The sequence below is a fragment of the Oncorhynchus mykiss genome, chromosome 23, assembly GCF_013265735.2.
Source record: "Oncorhynchus mykiss isolate Arlee chromosome 23, USDA_OmykA_1.1, whole genome shotgun sequence".
Classification (NCBI taxonomy): domain Eukaryota; kingdom Metazoa; phylum Chordata; class Actinopteri; order Salmoniformes; family Salmonidae; genus Oncorhynchus; species Oncorhynchus mykiss.
This window is the reverse complement of record NC_048587.1, coordinates 38,476,856-38,499,310: the sequence shown is the minus strand read 5'-3', so window position 1 is coordinate 38,499,310 and position 22,455 is coordinate 38,476,856. Positions and strand designations below refer to the sequence as shown.

Genomic DNA, 22,455 nt, shown 5'->3' with positions numbered 1-22,455 from the left:
CACCACCATTGTATGTAGAAAAGCAATGGAACGAGAGCTAACACTCATGACCGCACCTCAGAGCCTGTGGCAATCTGCCAGACACCTGGCTCAAACAGCCCTTATGAGCCCCCACTTCACAGTAGAATCCTCAAACAAAGTTCTAAAGACTTAACATTTATTGGAAGCCTTAGCAAGTGCAACAACCAATATCCCACTATCTACATTAGGGGCTGAGTTTTAAAAAACTACAAGCCTCAGATTTCCCACTTCCTGGTTGGATTTTTCTCAGGTTTTCGCCTGCCATATGAGTTATGTTATACTTCAGACATCATTCAAACAGTTTTAGAAACTTCAGAGTGTTTTCTATCCAATACTAATAATAATATGCATATATTAACATCTGGGACGACAGAGTAGCAGGCAGTTTATTCTGGGCACCTTATTCATCCAAGCTACTCAATACTGCCCCCCTGTCACCAAGAAGTTTAACATCTTCTACCCGCAAGCCATAACACTGCTGCTAGTCACTGTTTATTATCTATGCATAGTCACTTCACCCCTACCTACAGTCGTGGCCAAAAGTTTTGAGAATGACACACACATTCATTTCCACAAAGTTTGCTGCCTCAGTGTCTTTAGATATTTTGTCAGTTACTACGGAATACTGAAGTATAATTACAAGCATTTCATAAGTGTCAAAGGCTTTTATTGACAATTACATGAAGTTTATGCAAAGAGACAATATTTGCAGTGTTGATCCTTCTTTTTCAACACCTCTGCAATCTGCCCTGGCATGCTGTCCATTAACTTCTGGGTCCCATCCTGACTGATGGCAGCCCATTCTTGCATAATCAATGCTTGGAGTCCGTCAGAATTTGTGGGTTTTTGTTTGTCCACCCGCCTTTTAAGGATTGACCACAAGTTCTCAATGTAATTTAGGTCTGGGGAGTTTCCTGCCCATGGAACCAAAATATCAATGTTTTGTTCCCCGAGCCACTTAGTTATCACTTTTGCCTTATGGCAAGGTGCTCCATCATGCTGGAAAAGGCATTGTTCGTCACCAACCTGTTCCTGGAGGCTTGGGAGAAGTTGTTCTCGGAGGATGTGTTGGTACCATTCTTTATTCATGGCTGTGTTCTTAGGCAAAATTGTGAGTGAGCCCACTCCCTTGGCTGAGAAGCAACCCCACACATGAATAGTATCAGGATGCTTTACTGTTGGCATGACACAGGACTGATGGTAGTGCTCACCTTGTCTTCTCCGGACAAGCTTTTTTCCAGATGACCCAAGCAATCGGAAAGGGGATTATTCAGAGAATGACTTTACCCCAGTCCTCAACAGTCCAATCCCTGTACCTTTTGCAGAATATCAGTCTGTCCCTGCTGTTTTTCCTGGAGAGAAGTGGCTTCTTTGCTGCCCTTCTTGACACCAGGCCATCCTCCAAAAGTCTACACCTCACTGGCCGTGCAGATGCACTCACACCTGCCTACTACCATTCCTGAGCAAGCTCTGTACTGGTGGTGCCCCGATCCCGCAGCTGAATCAACTTTTTAGGAGACGGTCCTGGCGCTTTCTGGACTTTCTTGGACGCCCTAAAGCCGCCTTCACAACAATTGAACCGCTCCCTTTGAATTTCTTGATGATCCGAAATGGTTGATTTAGGTGAAATCTTACTGGCAGCAATATCCTTGACTGTGAAGCCCTTTTTGTGCAAAGCAATGATGACGGCACGTGTTTCCTTGGAGGTAACCATGGGTGACAGAGGAAGAACAAATGATTCCAAGCACCATTCTCCTTTTGAAGCTTCCAGTCTGTTAATCGAACTCAATCAGCATAACAGAGTGATCTCCAGCCTTGTCCTCGTCAACACTCACACTTGTTAACGAGAGAATCGCCGACATGATGTCAGCTGGTCCTTTTGTGGCAGGACTGAAATGCAGTGGAAATGGTTTTTTGGGGGGGGTTCTGTTCATTTGCATGGCAGAGGGACTTTGCAATTAATTGTAATTCATCTGATCACTCTTCATAACATTGTGGAGTATATCATGGTACAGCAAATTTTGTGAAAAATAATTTGTCATTCTCAACTTTTTGCCACGACTGTACAAATTGCCTCTAACCTGTACCCCCGCACACTGACTTGGTACCGGTACCCCCTGTATATAGCCTCATTATTATGTTTATTTGTTTTTATTGTTTCTTACTTTATTTGGTAAATATTTTCTTAACTCTTCTTGAACTGCACTGTTGGTTAAAGGCTTGTAAGTAAGCATTTCACGGTAATGTATATACTTTTTCGGCGCATGTGACCAATAAAGTTTGATTTAATGAGTCTCTCAACGAAAGAAAATTATAAAGCGACACGGGGGTATATCTGACCTCCATCGAGGACGTGACAATGGTTAATCAAATCTGCCCATTTCTTTTGCACAGTTTTACAACCCTTCTCATACAGCTGCAACTGTATATGCATTTGTAAATCAAGACCTTTCTTGAGTTGGCTCTGGGATGGTGCAACTGCTGATAATCTGAGTCTATGGTTGAGTGTGTAGGTATCCCAGAACTGTTGTGAGGGAAAAAAATATGTTAGGGACCATGTAGGATGATTCACAATAATTGTTTGCCATAATGTAATTTTGGTAATGGCGAAACTGGTGAGAAATCCTTTGAATAAATTGCCCACGTTAAAACAAATATTAATAGCTAATTATGAAAAATAAGATGCAGGATTTAAAAATATAAATATAAAAATGTTTAATGGCTATAAAAAATTCAGATCGAAGTGAGGGTGATGGAAATGCATTTGGCGCTTGATCTGCTTCTTTTCTATGGGTGGCACTGTGTGCTCTTTTCGAAGGATGGGTCCGGGGCTATGGGATCCGGTGGTTTGGGGGTGGTCTACCGGACATTGGGATGACAACCCAACTCGGGATGAGCTGGTGGAATAGTGGGGACCAATTGGAGGTTTACTTAGTAGCAATGCAAATATGGTACAGCTACACTCAATCATCATGTTACTTTTCAAAGGTACGTTTACAAACATAAGTTTTGATTCTATTGTCCAAACAGATCAAGGTAGATGGATTATTTTAAATATGTTATTGGACAAATAACAGATATGGCTTATATAAGGTCCAAATAATGATGATCCAAGCTTCTTTGAAAAAATAAGAATTTATCAACTCTACAAGCAGCTCTAGACTATTATTATAGTGGGAGATTTTAAATATGGTTTTAAACACCTATGGACCGTAAAATAAATCGCACTACAAACTATCACCCTCGGGCACTTCAGGAAATCATGAACGTCATGGATATATTGGAGTTAGTGGATATATGGAGGCTTAAATTAGAGGTCGACCGATTAATCGGAATAGCTGATTAACTTAGGGACGATTTTTGAAGTTTTCATAACAATCGGAAACCGGTATTTTTGGCCGCCAGTTTTTTTTTAACTAGGCAAGTCAGTTAAGAGCACGTTCTTTATTTTCAATTACGGCCTAGGAGCGGTGGGTCAGCTCGGGGGATCCAATCTTGCAACCTTACAGTTAACTAGTCCAACGCAATAACGACCTGCCTCTTTCTTATTGCACTCCACAAGGAGGCTGACTGCCTGTTACGCAAATGCAATAAGCCAAGGTAAGTTGCTAGCTAGCATTAAACTTATCTTAGAAAAAACAATCAATCATAATCACTAGTTAACTACACATGGTTGATGATATTACTAGATTATCTAGCATGTCCTGCATTACATATAATCTGACGGAGCAAACAAGTATCTGACTGAGCGGTGGTAGGCAGAAGCAGGCGCGTAAACATTCATTCAAACAGCACTTTCGTGCGTTTTGCCAGCAGCTCTTCGTTTTGCATCAAGCATTGTGCTGTTTATGCCTTCAAGCCTATCAACTCCCGAGATGAGGCTGGTGTAACCGAAGTGAAATGGCTAGCTAGTTAGCGCTCGCTAATAGCGTTTCAAACGTCACTCGCTCTGAGCCTTCTAGTAGTTGTTCCCCTGGCTCTGCATGGGTAACGCTGCTTCGGTGGTGGCTGTTGTTGTTGTGTTGCTGGTTCGAGCCCAGGGAGGAGCGAGGAAAGGGACGGAAGCCAAACTGTTACACTGGCAATACTAAAGTGCCTATAAGAACATCCAATAGTCAAAGGTATATGAAATACAAATGTTTTAGAGGGAAATAGTCCTATAATTCCTATAATAACTACAACCTAAAACTTCTTACCTGGGAATATTCAAGACTCATGTTAAAAGGAACCACCAGCTTATGTTCTGAGCAAGGATCTGAAACGTTAGCGTTCTTACATGGCACATATTTCACTTTTACTTTCTTCTCCAACACTTTGTTTTTGCATTATTTAAACCAAATTGAACATGTTTCATTATTTACTTGAGGCTAAATTGATTTTATTGATGTATTATATTAAATTAAGTGTTCATTCACTATTGTTGTAATTGTCATTATTACATATACATTTTTTTTATCGGCCGATTAATCGGTATCGGCTTTTTTAATCGGTATAGGCGGTGAAAAAAATCATAATCGGTCGACCTCTAGCTTAAATACCCCGACCTAGTGAGAGAGGCTTAATCAAGCTAGTCATCTTGATTACTTTTTCATTCTCTCTGGCACCAATATTTTATGTTGATAGGGAGACAGAATGTGGTCTGATAATCACATAATTATATATATATTACTGGAGAACCGTGTGTGTGTGTGTGTGTGTGTGTGTGTGTGTATATAGCAAAATTATGTGATTATCAACACTAACTTTTGATAGAGATACATACATACATACATACATACATACATACATACATACACACACTCACAGAATTTCCACGTGGACGAGGATAGAGGATATTGGAAATGTAATCAAAGCCTACTGGACGATAACTTGTTTATAACTAGGACAGGATCATTTATAATTGACTTTTTCCAACTTAACATAGGTACAGCAGATCCCCCTTATTGTATGGGACACTTAAATGTGCCTTTAGAGGCCATGAAATTCAGTGCTCCTCTATAAAACAAAAGCAATTTAGATCAAGAGTCCATATTATCAAAGGAAATTGACATAGAAATGTTACCAAAAAATAGAGTCCCGCATGAATCACCGAATGATATTTTGAAAGAGGAAGTACTTTAAGAATGTTTCTGTTTCAGTCTCCTCAATCTCCACTAACCAAAGCTAATTGGATGGATTTTTTTTCCTATTAATAATGTAAAATTAACATCTGTACAGAAAGACTCATGTGAAGGCCAAATTACAGAGGAGTAACCTCTTGATGCAATTAAAGCCTTTAAGTCTGGGAACTCCAGGGCTGGATAGCATACCAGTGGAAGTATACCAGATTTTTTTTATATACTCAGAAGACCATTATTAGCATTTTTTTTTTTTAACCAGTCCTATATTAATGGTAGATTATCGGACATGCAACAAGGTCTGATTTCATTATTACTGAAACAGGATCCAAGTGGTGTGTGTATATAAAAATCCAGTCCATTTTTTTTTTTTAAATGGAGGCATCTTACACTTCAGTGTTGTCATCCAAAAACTGAGCTAAATGCTTGGCACATAGAATTAAAAAGGTATTGTCAGATATTATTCATCCTAATCGGACAGGTTTTTTACATGGACGATACATTGGAGATAATATAAGACAAGTACTGGAATACTATGAAATTTCGGGGACACCAGGCCTGGTTTTCATAGCTGATTTTGAAAAGGCTTTTGATAAAGTATGACTGGAGTTTATATATAAATGCCTATAATATTTCAATTTTGGAGCATCTTTTATAAAATGGGTTAAAGTTATGTATAGTAACTCTAGGTGTTAAATAGTAAATAATGACTACGTCTCAAAGTTTTAAACTGTCAAGAGGATTAAAACAAGGTTGTCCACTTTCGGCATATTATTGCCATCAAAATGTTAGGTGTTAAAATTAGATCCAACAATAATATTAAGGGATAGAAATATGTGGCTTAAAAACAAAGATGTCATTGTACGCTGATTCATGTTTTCTTTTAAAACCACAATTAGAATCCCTCCACATTCTCATAGAGGATCTAGATACTTTTGCTAACCTCTCTGGATTAAAACCAAATTGTAACTAAGTATTGGATCACTAAAAAATGAAACTTTTACATTACTGTGTAGTTTACCAATAAAATGGTCTGACTGTTAAGACATACTCGGTATACATATCCCGAAGGGAAAAAATTCTCACTCCAATAAATTTTTATAGAAAGTTAGCAATAATAGATGAGATCTTGCTACCATGGAAAGGAAAATACCTGTTTGTGGAAAAAAATCACCCAGATTTTAACTCTAGATATCAGTGTACCTATTTGCTTATGGTTTTGCCTACACCTAGTGACCTGCCTCTTTTTTAAATTATATTAACAAAAAATATTCCATTTTATTTGGAGTGGCAAGCCAGACAAAATTAAAAGGGCCTATTTATATAACGAATATGAATTTAGAGGGCGGAAATGATAAAATATTAAAGCATTAGACCTCTCACTAAAGGCGACAGTCGTACAAAAGTTATACTTAAATCTGACATGGTTCTCCAGTAAATTGGTAGGAAAGTTTCACCCCATGTTCTAGAATGGCCTTTTTCCATTTATTCAGATTACAACTGCTTACTTTCGGTTGTTTGAAAACTAAATCATCTCCAAAATAGCGTTTTTTTTTTTTTTTAAACAAACTTTAGAAAGTTGGTTGCAATTTCAGTTTAATCCACCTGAAAAGACAGAACAAATAATAATACAAATATTGTGGTTAAGTGTAAGGGGGGAGTAAGGAAGTTGTCTGCCGGCCCTGCATTAAAGACCATAAATGGTTAAAGAAAATTGTGATAAATAAAAATGTATACCAATTTCATTTAAGGATCAAAAAATTGACAGCTGTGCCATATAAATTGCAAAATAGTTGGGAAGAGATTTTCAATGTACCTATTCCATGGCACATGGATTATAAATTGACACACAAAACAACGCCAGATTCAAAAATGTAAAATAAACTCAACTTTTTCAGGACCCTGTCTTTCAAAGATAATTCATAAAAATCCAAATAACTTCAGATCTTCATTGTAAAGGGTTTCGACACTGTTTCCCATGCTTGTTCAATGAACTATAAACAATTAATGAACTTGCACCTGTGGAATGGTTAAGACACTAACAGCTTATAGACAGTAGGCAATTAAGGTCACAGTTAGGCCACTTAGTGTCCTAAGTTTTCATTTCTACTGACTCTGAACAACACCAAAAGAAAGATGCCCAGGGTCCCTGCTCATCTGTGTGAATGTGCCTTAGGCATGCTGCAAGGAGGCATGAGGACTGCAGATGTGGCCAGGGCAATAAATTGCAATGTCCGTACTGTGATACGCCTAATACAGCACTACAGTGAGACAGGACGGACAGCTGATCGTCCTCGCAGTGGCAGACCATGTGTAACAACACTTGCACAGGATTGGTATATCTGAAAATCACACCTGCGGGACAGGTACAGGATGGCAACAACTGCCCTAGTTACACCAGGAACTCATAATCCCTCCATCAGCACTGACTGTCCACAATAGGCTGAGAGAGGCTGGACTGAGGGATGGTAGGCCTGTTGTAAGGCAGGTCCTCACCAGACATCACTGGCAACAATGTCACCTATGGGTACAAACCCACCGTCGCTGGACAGACAGGACTGGCAAAAAGTGCTCTTCACTAACGAGTCGTGGTTTTGTCTCACCAGGGATGTCAGTCAATTAGCGTTTGTTGTCGAAGGAAGGAGCGTTACACCGAGGCCTGCACTCTGTAGCGGAATCGAGGTGGAGGGTCCGTCATGGTCTGGGGCGGTGTGTCACAGCATCATCGGACTGAGCTTGTTGTCATTGCAGGCAATCTCACCGCTGTGCGTTACAGGCAAGACATCCTCCTCCCTCATTTGGTACCCTTCCTGCAGGATCATCCTGACATGACCCTCCAGCATGACAATGCCACCAGCCATACTGCTCATTCTGTGTGTGATTTCCTGCAAGACAGGAATGTCAGTGTTCTGCCATGGCCAGCGAAGAGCCCGGATCTCAATCCCATTGAGCACGTCTGGGACCTGTTGGATCGGAGGGTGAGGGCTAGGGCCATTCCCCCCCAAAAATGTCTGGGAACTTGCAGGTTCCTTTGGAAGAGTGGGGTAACATCTCACAGCAAGAACTGGCAAGTCTGGTGCAGTCCATGAGGTGGAGATGCACTGCACTACTTTGCAGCTGGTGGCCACACCAGATATTTTGACTGTTACTTTTGATTTTGTTCAGGGACACATTATTCAATATCTGTTAGTCACATGTCTGTGAAACTTGTTCAGTTTGTCTGTTGTTGAATCTTATGTTCACACAAATATTTACAGAAGTTTGCTGAAAATTAACGCAGTGACAGTGAGAGGACTTTTTTTTTTTTTTTTTTTGCTGAGTTCATATGGGGGATGCAATCTTCCCAGCTCTGCAGATTTTGCTGTGAGGAGGCAGAGTTATTAGATCATTTATTTTGGTACTGTCCATATGTAGCTCGTTTTTGGTCACAGGTCCAGGAAAGGCTGAAAAATTGCAACATTTACCTAGAACTAACGCTGCAGATTGCAATACTGGGTGATTTGAAAAGTCAGTCAATCAATAACATAATTATTATTGCAAAAAAAAAAAATTCATTTACAATCTGTTGAAGCTATGAGAATATAAAGGTTCAGTACTTTTGTGAAGCATCACAGCACAGTTGAGAATATTTGGCAAATAGAAATCCAAAATGGATGGTGTTAAGAGCTAGATTGGAGGGGTTGAATGGAGCTGAAGGGTGGGACTAATAACAAGATGACCAATGTAAAACATACGGGGTTTGTAAAATGTATGTAGGTTCAGAAATGTTGTGAAATAAACAAGTTACAAATAAAACTAAATATAACTATTGTAAAATAGATTGTCTGGAAAATGTGTATAAACTGAAAGTAGAAGCCTAAAGTGCTATTGATTGTTAGTTTACTCCATTTAGGGGAGGGGTGGTAGGGCTTGTGGGAAATAATTATAAAAAAGGTTTATTTATTCTATTTATATATTATATATACACACACACTGCTCAAAAAAATAAAGGGAACACTTAAACAACACAATGTAACTCCAAGACAATCACACTTCTGTGAAATCAAACTGTCCACTTAGGAAGCAACACTGATTGACAATAAATTTCACATGCTGTTGTGCAAATGGAAACGGGTGGAAATTATAGGCATTTAGCAAGACACCCCCAATAAAGGAGTGGTTCTGCAGGTGGGGACCACAGACCACTTCTCAGTTCCTGTTCTTTCTGGCTGATGTTTTGGTCACTTTTGAATGCTGGCGGTGCTTTCAATCTAGTGGTAGCATGAGACGGAGTCTACAACCCACACAAGTGGCTCAGGTAGTGCAGCTCATCCAGGATGGCACATCAATGCGAGATGTGTCTCAGCGTAGTGTCCAGAGCATGGAGGCGCTACCAGGAGACAGGCCAGTACATCAGGAGACGTGGAGGCCGTAGGAGGGCAACAACCCAGCAGCAGGACCGCTACCTCCGCCTTTGTGCAAGGAGGAGCACTGCCAGAGCCCTGCAAAATGACCTCCAGCAGGCCACAAATGTGCATGTGTCTGCTCAAACGGTCAGAAAAAGACTCTGTGAGGGTGGTATGAGGGCCCAACGTCCACAGGTGGGGGTTGTGCTTACAGCCCAACACCGTGCAGGACGTTTGGCATTTGCCAGAGAACACCAAGATTGGCAAATTCGCCACTGGCACCCCGTGCTCTTCACAGATGACAGCAGGTTCACACTGAGCACATGTGACAGACGTGACAGTCTGGAGACACCGTGGAGAACGTTCTGCTGCCTGCAACATCCTCCAGCATGACCGTTTTGGCGGTGGGTCAGTCATGGTGTGGGGTGGCATTTCTTTGGTGGGGCCGCATACCCCCCACAGTATATATATACAGTGCCTTGCGAAAGTATTCGGCCACCTTGAACTTTGCGACCTTTTGCCACATTTCAGGCTTCAAACATAAAGATATAAAACTGTATTTTTTTGTGAAGAATCAACAGCAAGTGGGACACAATCATGAAGTGCAACGACATTTATTGGATATTTCAAACTTTTTTAACAAATCAAAAACTGAAAAATTGGCAGTGCAAAATTATTCAGCCCCCTTAAGTTAATACTTTGTAGCGCCACCTTTTGCTGTGATTACAGCTGTAAGTCTCTTGGGGTATGTCTCTATCAGTTTTGCACATCGAGAGACTGAAATGTTTTCCCATTCCTCCTTGCAAAACAGCTCGAGCTCAGTGAGGTTGGATGGAGAGCATTTGTGAACAGCAGTTTTCAGTTCTTTCCACAGATTCTCGATTGGATTCAGGTCTGGACTTTGACTTGGCCATTCTAACACCTGGATATGTTTATTTTTGAACCATTCCATTGTAGATTTTGCTTTATGTTTTGGATCATTGTCTTGTTGGAAGACAAATCTCCGTCCCAGTCTCAGGTCTTTTGCAGACTCCATCAGGTTTTCTTCCAGAATGGTCCTGTATTTGGCTCCATCCATCTTCCCATCAATTTTAACCATCTTCCCTGTCCCTGCTGAAGAAAAGCAGGCCCAAACCATGATGCTGCCACCACCATGTTTGACAGTGGGGATGGTGTGTTCAGCTGTGTTGCTTTTACGCCAAACATAACGTTTTGCATTGTTGCCAAAAAGTTCAGTTTTGGTTTCATCTGACCAGAGCACCTTCTTCCACATGTTTGGTGTGTCTCCCAGGTGGCTTGTGGCAAACTTTAAACAACACTTTTTATGGATATCTTTAAGAATTGGCTTTCTTCTTGCCACTCTTCCATAAAGGCCAGATTTGTGCAATATACGACTGATTGTTGTCCTATGGACAGAGTCTCCCACCTCAGCTGTAGATCTCTGCAGTTCATCCAGAGTGATCATGGGCCTCTTGGCTGCATCTCTGATCAGTCTTCTCCTTGTATGAGCTGAAAGTTTAGAGGGACGGCCAGGTCTTGGTAGATTTACAGTGGTCTGATACTCCTTCCATTTCAATATTATCGCTTGCACAGTGCTCCTTGTGATGTTTAAAGCTTGGGAAATCTTTTTGTATCCAAATCCGGCTTTAAACTTCTTCACAACAGTATCTCGGACCTGCCTGGTGTGTTCCTTGTTCTTCATGATGCTCTCTGCGCTTTTAACGGACCTCTGAGACTATCACAGTGCAGGTGCATTTATACGGAGACTTGATTACACACAGGTGGATTGTATTTATCATCATTAGTCATTTAGGTCAACATTGGATCATTCAGAGATCCTCACTGAACTTCTGGAGAGAGTTTGCTGCACTGAAAGTAAAGGGGCTGAATAATTTTGCACGGCCAATTTTTCAGTTTTTGATTTGTTAAAAAAGTTTGAAATATCCAATAAATGTCGTTCCACTTCATGATTGTGTCCCACTTGTTGTTGATTCTTCACAAAAAAATACAGTTTTATATCTTTGTTTGAAGCCTGAAATGTGGCAAAAGGTCGCAAAGTTCAAGGGGGCCGAATACTTTCACAAGGCACTGTATGTAATACAGCCACCATCCGCTGGGATTTTGTGCTGTATCCTCACCATTTCTCTCCAATATAATTACAAATCATTTGTTGACTGAAAATTGACCAAGAAGCCCAAACATATATTTGACTAACACAATAATTTCAAACCTTGCTTACATTTGTATACGTTAACGTGTCTTTGAATTATGTATGGGAATACTTGAACAGATTTCTTAAATTAAAATCACTTGGTGCAGATTTCCTGGTATTTTTACTCTTTTATAAAGGTGGTTCTGATCCTGAATGCTGATTGGTTAAAACCGCATTCCAGCCCGTGTTTATTCCACAAGTTACCACCAGCTAAATCTACGGCATTAAAATGCCTATTTACCTCCATCTGACTTTGCAATCCACTGGCTCATCAGTCCAGCCAGGCAATTGTATTTATAAAGCCCTTCTTACATCAGCTGATGTCACAAAGTGCTGTACAGAAACCCAGCCTAAAACCCCATTTTATTAACTTGATCTCCACTGTAAAAAGCATCTAGACATCATCTCACATTTCATTTAGACAAATATTTAGTTTTCAACAGCGGCGGTTAAAATAAACCTTGCTGTCTGCCCCTGACATTTGCAAGATTGTTTCAGTATTCAAATTCGATCTCCAGCTGTAATGTAATGAACGTTTCAGGATGAGACAGACTGGCAGGCAGCATTTCTCAGCCTGTCGAAATCAGGAATCAGCTGGCAGCATTTTATGTATTTATATACAGTACCAGTCAAGAGTTTGGACACTTACTTATTCAAGGGTTTTAATTTATTTTCACTATTTACTAAGTGTGCAAAGCTGCCATCGAGGCAAAGGGTGGCTACTTTAAAGAATCTCAATTATCAAATGTATTTTGATTTAACACTTTTTTTGGTTACTACATGATACCATATGTATTTTAGTTTTGATGTATTCACTATTCTTCAATGTAGAAAATAGTAAAGGAAAAAAACTGGAATGACTAGGTGACAACTTTTGACTGGTACTGTATGTGTGTATATGTTTGTGTATGTATACACACACACATAGTTGAGGTCGGAAGTTTACATACACTTAGGTTGGAGTCATTAAAACTAATTGTTCAACTCCACAAATTTCTTGTTAACAAACTATGGTTTTGGCAAGTCTATTAGGACATCTACTTCTTGCTTGACAAGTAATTTTTCCAACAATTGTTTACAGACACATTATTTCACTGTATCACAATTCCAGTGGCTTAGAAGTTTACATACACTAAGTTGACTGTGCCTTTAAACAGCTTGGAAAATTCTTGAAACTGATGTTATGGCTTTAGAAGATTCTGATGTGCTGCAGGAGGGACTGGTGCACTTCACAAAATAGATGGCATCACTAGGAAATTATGTGGATATATTGAAGCAACATCTCCATACATCAGTCATGAAGTTAAAGCTTGGTCGCAAATGGGTCTTCCAAATGAACAATGACCCCACACATACTTCCAAAGTTGTGGCAAAATGGCTTGAGGACAAAGTCATGGTATTAGAGTGGGAATCACAAAGCCCTGATCTCGATCCTAGAGAATTTGTGATCAGAACTGAATTAGTGTGCGAGCAAGGGGGCCTACAATCCTGACTCTGTTACACCAGCTCTCAGGAGGAATGGGCCAAAATTCACCCAACTTGATGTGGGAAGCTTGTGGAAGGCTATCCAAAACGTTTGACCCAAGTTAAACAATTTTAAAGGCAATGCTACCAAATACAAATTGAGTGTATGTAAACTTCTGATCCACTGGGAATGTGATGAAAGAAATAAAAGCGGAAATAAATCACTCTACTATTATTCTGACATTTCACATTCTTAAAATAAAGTGGTCATCTTAACTGACAGGGAATTTTTACTTGGATTAAATGTCAGGAAAAGTGAAAAACTGAGTTTAAATGTATTTGGCTACGGTGTATGTAAACTTCCGACTTCAATTGTATATACAGGGTCAGTTCCAATACCATATTTACATTGTGCAGGGATACTGGAGTGATGGAGGTAGATATGTATAGGGGTAAGGTGACTAGGCATCGGGATATAAGATAAACAGAGTAACAGCAGCTTGTAGGTGTGCGTGTGTGGAGAGTCAGTATAAAAGTATGTGCATATTATGTGTGAGTGAGGAGATGATGGTGTGTGTAAGGTCCTGTGAGTGTGCAATACTAAAAGGTCAATAAAGATCCAAGGTTAACTCAGTCTGTGTAGCTATTTTTCAGTCTTAGTCCTTGGGGATGTAAGCTGTTCAAGAGCCTGTTGGTGCCAGACTTGATGTAACGGTACCGCTTGCCATGTGGAAGCAGAGAGAATAGTCTATGGGTTGGGGGGTTGGAGTTAACGATTTTCCGAGCCTTCCTTTCACATCGCCTGATATTGATGTCCTGGATGGCAAGGAGCTCGGCCCAAGTGATGTACTAGGCTGTCCGTACTACCCTCTGTAGAGCCATTCAATCAAGGGCGGTGCTATTGCCATACCAGGCAGTGATGCACCCTGTCAAGATGTTCTCAATGGTACAGCTGTAGAACTTTTTGAGGATTTGAGAATCCATGCCAAACTTTTTCAACCTCCTGATGGGGAAGAGGCGCGATCTTGTGTGTTTTGACCATTTGAAGTTTTTTGTGATATGGACACCGAGGAACTTGAACTTGAAGCTTTTGACCTGCTCCACTGCAGCCATGTTATCAAATGTATTTATGAAGCCCTTTTTAAATCTGCAGATGTAACAGAGTGCTTTATACAGAAACCCAGTCTAAAACCCCTAACAGCAAGCAATGTAGATGTAGAAGCACAGTTGCTAGGAAATACTCCCTAGAAAGGCAGGAACCTAGGAAGAAACCTTGTAGAGGGACAAGGCTCTGAGTGGTGGCCAGTCCTCTTCTGGCTGTACGGGGTGGAGATAAGAGTACATGGCCATTAAGGCCAGATTGTTCCTCAAGATGTTCAAACCTTCATAGATGACCAGCAGGTTCAAATAATAATTTGTGTTTGTAGAGGGTGCCACAGGTCAGCACCTCAGAGACTAAAACAGCAGGTTCGGGACAAGGTAGCACATCCGGTGAACAGTTCAGGGTTGCATAGCCGCAGGCAGAACAGGTGATGTGGATGGAGCCGTACTCGCCCTCCCATTTCCCGTAGTCCACAATCAGCTCCTTGGTCTTACTGACTTTGAGGGAGAGGTTGTTGCTCTGGCACAACACTGCCAGGTCACTGACCACCTCCCTGTAGGCTGACTCATCGTCGTTGGTGATCATGCCTACCACCATCGAGTCGTCAGCAAACTTGATGATGGTGTTGGAGTTGTGCGTAGCCACGTAGTCGTGGGTGAACAGGGTGTACAGGAGGGGGCTAAGCACACACCCCTGTGTTGAGGGTCAGCGTGGCGGAGGTGATGCCTTTCCTCACCATCTGGCATCGGCTCAATGTCAACAGTGAAGAGGCGACTCCGAGATGCTGGCCTTCTAGGCAGGGTTGCAAAAAAAATAACAGACCAATAAAAATAAAATAATTAAGATGGACAAAAGAACACAAACACTGGACAGAGGACTCCAGCATCCCGAGAGTCACCTATTCACTGTTGACGTTTGGTGTTTTGCGGGTACTATTTAATGAAGCTACCAGTTGAGGACTTGGAGAGGTGTCTTTCTCAAACTAGACACTAATGTATTTGTCCTCTTGCTCGGTTGTGCACCGGGGCCTCCCACTCCTCTTTCTATTCTGGTTAGAGCCAGTTTGCACTGTTCTGTGAAGGGAGTATTACACAGCGTTGTATGAGATCTTCAGTTTCTTGGCAATTTCTTGCATGGAATAGCCTTCATTTCTCAGAAAAATAATAGTTTCAGAAGAAAGTTATTTGTTTCTGGACATTTTGAGCCTGTATTCGAACTGGTGCTCCAGATACTCAACTAGTCTAAAGGCCAGTTAAAGGGGTTAACATTTATTTTTTTCTCCCCAATTTCGTGGTATCCAATTAGTAGTAGTTACTGTCTTGTCTCATCGCTGCAACTCCTGTACGGACTCGGGAGAGGTGAAGGTCGAGAGCCATGCGTCCTCCGAAATGCAACCCAACCAAGCTTCTTGACACAGCGCACAGCCAACCCGGAAGCCAGCTGCACCAATGTGTCGGTGGAAACACTATACCTAGCGACCTGGTCAGCGTGCACTGCACCCGGTCCGCCACAGGAGTCGCTAGTGTGCGATGAGACAACGATATCCCTGCCGGCCAAACCCTCCCTAACCCGGACGCTGGGCCAATTGTGAGTCGCCCCATGAGCCTCCCGGTCGGCTGCGGCAGAGCCTGGGTTCAAACCCAGAATCTCTGGTGGCACAGTTAGCACTGCAATGCAGTGCCTTAGACCACTGTGCCACCTGGGAAGAAGGCCAGTTTTATTGCTTCTTTAATCAGCACAACCATTTTCAGCTGTGTTAACATAATTGCAAAAGGGTTTTCTAATGATCAATTAGCCTTCTAAAGTGATAAACTTGGATTAGCTAACACAACGTGCCATTGGAACATAGGAGTGATGGTCCTGATAATGGGCCTCTGTACGCTTATGTATAAACTCTGTAATAAATCTGCTGTTTCCAGCTACAATAGTCATTTACAACATTAACAATGTCTACACTGTATTTCTGATCAATTTGATGTTATTTTAATGGACAAAAGATTTGATTTTCTTTCAAAAACAAGGACATTTCTAAGTGATCCCAAACTTTTGAACTGTAGTGTAGGTAGGAGCTACCGAATGTATTTTTTTTTGTTTTGACATTTACAATTGAATGTGAACGAGACATTGTGCAAATTAACAAAATGTTGATGCATGCTTGTTTGACGGAAGAACTGTACTGGCCCTGGAGCAGCATGTGTACACACTGTGTGGAGTCTGGAATTGCTAGGGCAACGGGCCTGCCTGCTCTGCTCAGAAAAGAGGAGGGAGGAGCAGACAGATTAGAAAAAACACAAGGAAATCAAGATAGCAGTGGCAGCTGTACTGTACAGATTTCAGATGGCAGAACGCTAGCGGTACATAATGCCCCGTCTCAATTCAGCCAATTACGTCGATAACTAGCAAATTAAACTTCGGGATTAACGCAGAATTCTGTGTTTTTCGCTTAAGAATTTTTGTTTTGTTTTGTAAACCTAGATCTAAAATGCTTTTTATTGTAATTTCTGCTCGACATTCACGAACAGGCATTCGATCAGCAGACATCAGTGCTGGACTGATGTGTAGCTACATTTCTCCGGTACTTTTCGATGTAGCCTGCTTTTCTCAGGTAAAATACAAGATTTACTTTTAGCAAAACATTGGCTACATTCTTTCTATGATACGCATTAGAAATGTGATGGCCATGCATTGTTTTTGCAACAACAAAAAATGCCCTTGCTTCATTTTCTTTTGTGGCTGCCAGCCAAATAGCATTGCACTTCTCTTGTCATCTGATGAAAATTAAGTTATTTTCTGCCAAATGTGTTGCACTAATGTATTTTCTGTGAAAGAAAACTATAGTTGCATGCCCCGATCACTCAATTGAAGCACTCGATTGACGCTCAATCGATTTTCAATATAAAACGCAGGTGAAATTGTTTCAAATGCAGATTTTTGGAAGGTATGCTTTTGGAAAATGTCGATTTCTGAACTCTAAACGGGTCTACAGACAATATGCAAACAGGGCCGACGGCGCGTAGCGCAGTGTTGCAATGCCGTTTTTCGTAACAAAAGGGGCAACTCTTTGTAATACGCTCTGTCATTCAACACAGTTTTTTCCTACCTGGAAATTGAGACCCGAAGTATCATTCCTTATAAAGACGAAGAGATGGACGTTTATTTTGAGGTTTGCTAAGCGCCATTGTCTGTCCAGTTTGGAGGAGTGTCTGTGTGAGCTGGTGAGACGATACGAGAACCTTTACAACCCTTCAATGCGGTTGTATTTGGACAAGCAAGCAAAAGATGATAGGTGGAGAGAGAGAGAAATCATGACATTTGAACACCGATATCAAAGAAACACGGAGAAAGATTCGGTACAGGTATGTTCATAATCTGAAAAGTGTGAAGGAGACTAGGAGTGCGGCCTTAGCAAAGGCTGATCTGGCCTGATGTGACTTGGGGTCTTTGGCTTTTCTTATATCCCAGGAGGTTTTCATTATGCAATCCAGCTAGTAGTGTGCAATAAGGATTTTAATGATTCCTTTGCCCTCGTGGATCTGGCTGATTGTTTGAGTCATATGAAAATGCCAAATAAGTGCTATGATTAAGAATAGGCCTATAGGCTAATCTGAGGGCCTGCAAGAGAAACACAGCAGGCAGGGCTCTTGAGGATTCTATAGTTTCTTAAACTGGGCATTCAAATTATGCTCAGATTATAGTGTTTTGGAAATTATGGGGGAAACCATCTGAGTGCAAATTGTAGTCGCTTAATTCCCTAATTTGGAGTTGGAGGACGGAAGAATTTAGGGTCACATCCATAATCTTCTGAACCTCATAAACAACCTGTTGAACACACTTTTGATGTTGATGGCTGACTACATGGCCTTCGGCTAACTATGCTCTTCCTCGTGTTGTTCTGTCTCTCATTCATGTTTTCTCTGTTTGATAGAATTCCTGTGTAAGGAATCTCCAAGAGTTCACATCCACTTTGAACGTGTGGACATGAAGGAAATTCCTCCGGAGTCTGTGTTTTTCCGTGGGTGGCTGCACAAGCGATTTGAGATCAAGGACCAGTGAGTATCCTCTTACTTACCCCCTCTCTCTAATCCTGTCTGACATTACGACACTGACCAACCTGCTATACACAATTTCCACGTGTAGGCCAAGGTTCAGTTCATGTTAGGAAAATGAATCAGAACTGTTGCCACCACTTCAAATGGTGGACTGCAATGTTAATTTTAAGGATGTTAGAGCTGGTCTGTTTTGATTGCTCATTCAATCATATGAGTGCCCTGACTACACAATAAAAGTGTGCACATGTAACAGTATAACTTTAGACCGTCCCCTCGCCCATACCCGGGCGCGAACCAGGGACCCTCTGCACACATCAACAACAGTCACCCTCGAAGCATCGTTACCCATCGCTCCACAAAAGCCGCGGCCCTTGCAGAGCAAGGGGAACTACTACTTCAAGGTCTCAGAGCAAGTGACGTCACCCATTGAAATGCTATTTAGCGCGCACCGCTAACTAAGCTAGCCGTTTCACATCCGTTACACACAGAATATCCAGGTTTATGGGAAAATCTGATTGGAGGAGTCCGGACTTCTTGGTTATTCTCATTTGATGCCGTGAATTTTTCAACCATAATTTCTGGAAGATCTCGGAATTAGCGAATATTTGCAAACCTAGAACTGACAATTACAGTTATAAATTGGTATGATTGGCTAATTTTATACTCAAACTGGGGATATGTGTTAACTCTAAAATGAACCTTCTCTTTATCCACAGGATGTTGACTACTTTCTATGAGTCTGAGGATCCAGACAAAAAAGGCAAATTCCCTGGAGAAGGTCAAAGGTCCCATCTGAGTATTATGAAGACGTTGCCATCGCTGCTATTTTTGGGGGGGCTAACACTGCCAATGCTGATGACGGAGTCTGGCAGGAAACTCTATGTCCGAACCTGGGTGTATGGGACTCTGTTGGGATGGCTCTGGGTGAATGTTAGTCCGTAGGAAGCTTGTGGTGGTCATCATGCCATCTGCTCTGGGTATGGAAAGACCTTGCCCTTTCACTCACCCATCAAGCAGGTGAGTGTGTTTTTTTTTTTTTTCAAACAAAGCACTTGTTGCTGTTAAGGTTTATGGGCTTCTACAATTCTGTCCAAATGTATGGCTCATTTCCTAACTAAACAGCTGTAAGAGAGATTGGGAGAGAGAAGCAGTTTTGTTTCTTGTGCTGCTTGTTTCTTGCTCTATTGCTGTGTGCATCAGAACTTGCATCCAGATAAGGTGAGAAAAATATAAATGGGGTATGTTGAAATGAGGCATATTTCTTTCTTGAATTTCCCCCTTTATCTCAGCCATAAAGTATGACTCGATAGATTTCTTCCCTAAACCCTTTAGGCCTGTTACATAATAAATGTAGGCAATTCTGTACTTTTGCATGTCCAGTGTCCAGCATCCCTTTTCACCATGATGTAATCTTTCATTAGTTGACTAGAGTTAGAGTTCAGCTCTCTGTTTGAGATGTTATGCTGCGCTCATGTGCTCTTGGAATTATTGACATCTCGGGACATAGAAACTCCCCAAAAGCTCCCAGAATGTTCAGTACTGAGTTTACAACATCCAAAAACGTTATTTGAGTTTCCAAGTAGTAAATAAGAGTGGGGAGTTCACATGTAACAATAACATGTATCATACTCTGAGTCTGAGCTTTCCAGTAAGCTAGCTTCGAGTTTACTATTCTAAGAAGCATGTGAACCCAGCATTAGAGAATAGATTTAATATTCAGTCCTCATTAAAAAAGAGTGATTAGTGTTTATCCAATTGATTGATATGTTCATGAGGGTGATGTAGGGTTTAGGTCTTTAGTGATGGTTACTTAGCCATACATGTTTAATGTTCTCTTTTTTTAATGCCAAGTTCCAAGGTGTCTGCTGTATTTGTTTTACTTGTTTGAGTTGTTGCAAAAGTTCCACAAATTGTTGCCAAACTAGATACAAGTGCAGGGGTATCGAATAGGTATTTTAGGTGGAGCAACACGTCTGTAATCAGGTCAATGTCCTGTCTGCTCTATCTGAAAAACCAATATTGTATTGTCTTTTGTAGTTGACCTAAAGATTGCAACTGTACTACATTTTCATTAGATTTTCTAAAACAAATTCTGTTGGTACAGCTTGTTATTCAGAGAAAGTTTTGTGTACAATTCCTTTATGCCATGTTATAGATTACATAAGGGATATGGATAGCTTTGTATTGAGAAGGCCAACTGTAGAGGATCCCCATATAGAATTAATATTTCTTTGTATACAAAGCCAACTGCATAATATGCATCACTATAACAAAAAAATACTATTTCCATTGTTTTTCATAATATAAACATGACTTTTTCTATTCTTAGCTTATTTATTTATTAAAGGACTCTTCCGATAAGGATTTAATTAGGCAGTGGTAATAGCAACTGCCACGCCAAGGCCTCGCTTACTTATCCTTCCTTTAATAACAATGTTTAACGACAAAACAGTTAAACCGTTACTTCATTCAATTTGTTTAATTCTGTCAATTTGATTAAAAAAGCAAACAAGCTGATTGTAAATAATAAAACAATTATTGTAGAAACTATTCTGTCAATTGTCCACAAATGTATGCCTTCTGTAGGAGTTAGTCAGTCCTTGGCTTGCCATGTAATGACTGTACTGGGACTCCCTCTACTGGACAGCACTTGAACTGTTCTGCACACCACAGTTTATTGGTCTGTCTTCAGTTTTTAATTTTTTTATTTTATTTAACCTTTATTTAACTAGGCAAGTCAGTTAAGAACTAATTCTTATTTACATTAATGGCCTACCTGGGTGACACTGGGCCAATTGTGCGCTGCTCTATGGGACTCCCAATCACGACCGGTTGTAATACACCCTGGAATTGAACTAGGGTCTGTAGTGACACCTCTTGCACTGAGATGCAGTGCCTTAGACCGCTGCGCCACAGTTCATGAGCTTTTGGTGGGCAGTAGTATATGCTGGAATATTTTTGTTTTAAAGCACTTGATTTTGAGAAACTTGTGGAATTTCTAAAGTAATGTTTTAATATTTTAAATGTTTTGTGGTAAATAAAGTACCTCTTGGTGTTTCATCAAGCTAAGAGGAGTTTTTTTTTCTTCAATGTCCATGTCTTTTTCATACACTGGCGCAAAGCTTCAAGTCTCTATTGTATTCTGTTATTACTTGACAGCATGATAGCGTATCATGCTTTTGTATGTCACTGGTCAAAAAATAAATCCTGGCTACCAAACGCACCCACATGCAGTGCTGTTCGAAATGTCTACCAAATGGCTTTGTATAAAAAGTTCAGAATCACAAATGTTACTATTCAGCTCGGTTCCAATGGTATATTGTTCACTTTGAAGTTTGTTTCAAGTCTACTTTAAATTCAGGTATTTTCTTTCAAATTGTCAAATGTGTTTATTTTCTGATATGTACATGGATAGACTGTATTGCTGAAATGTTGTAGTACTGACCTTCTACCGCTGCCATCGCTACAGATCAAACATTCCTAAAAACAAATATGGAATGAAAATGGAAGGCTCTGAAGTTTATAATCTTTGCATGTTGATTGAATAGATTTCTATTTTTTTATGTTAATTTGAAAATGTCCCTCTAAAACTATCTAATGCACTGCTTAGAACCTTCAGAAGATTGTGCTGCTCTTATGCCTGACCTTTAATACTTGTTAATGCAGTGCAGCCAAAGAGACATACTTATGTACTTCGACCTTATGTACTCACCTTTACCCTATAGCACATAACTGAACCTGATCAGAAACCATAAACTTGTTCAGTGATGATTCAAGCATGCTTGTGTTCATTTGTGTTTTTGAGACTTTAGTAATAAAGGAATGACATTCAAAATAATTTGGATTGAATTTCTTACTTTTTAGTTGGTTGAAAACTGGTTGAATGAGAAGGGTGCAGTCAATAACCTGAATATTCATCAGTCAACATAGTACCTGTTGGGTGATTGGTTGAGCCTTCTTGAGGGTGTGACTTCACAGATGCTCTACAGAGCCATCTGTTTAGCTAGCTCGTGCCGCCGGTATGAGCAGTTAGCACCTTCTGAACGACTTGGGAAACCAGCTTCAGCATCACCAAATTAATTGGGAAATAAATAAGTCTCACCAG

General features: G+C 40.6%; 1 protein-coding gene across 1 annotated transcript in view; it reads left to right on the top strand.

Moving 5' to 3' along the window:
- Positions 1-22,188, top strand: part of LOC110502710 (1-acyl-sn-glycerol-3-phosphate acyltransferase epsilon) — a 56,724-nt gene extending 34,536 nt beyond the window's left edge. The window contains exons 7-8 of the mRNA XM_021580957.2: positions 18,227-18,350; positions 19,067-22,188. Coding sequence (XP_021436632.1) covers positions 18,227-18,350; positions 19,067-19,292 — 350 coding nt within the window. The 3' untranslated portion in view covers positions 19,293-22,188. The remainder of the gene's footprint in view (positions 1-18,226; positions 18,351-19,066) is intronic.
- The last annotated feature ends 267 nt before the right edge of the window (positions 22,189-22,455 follow it).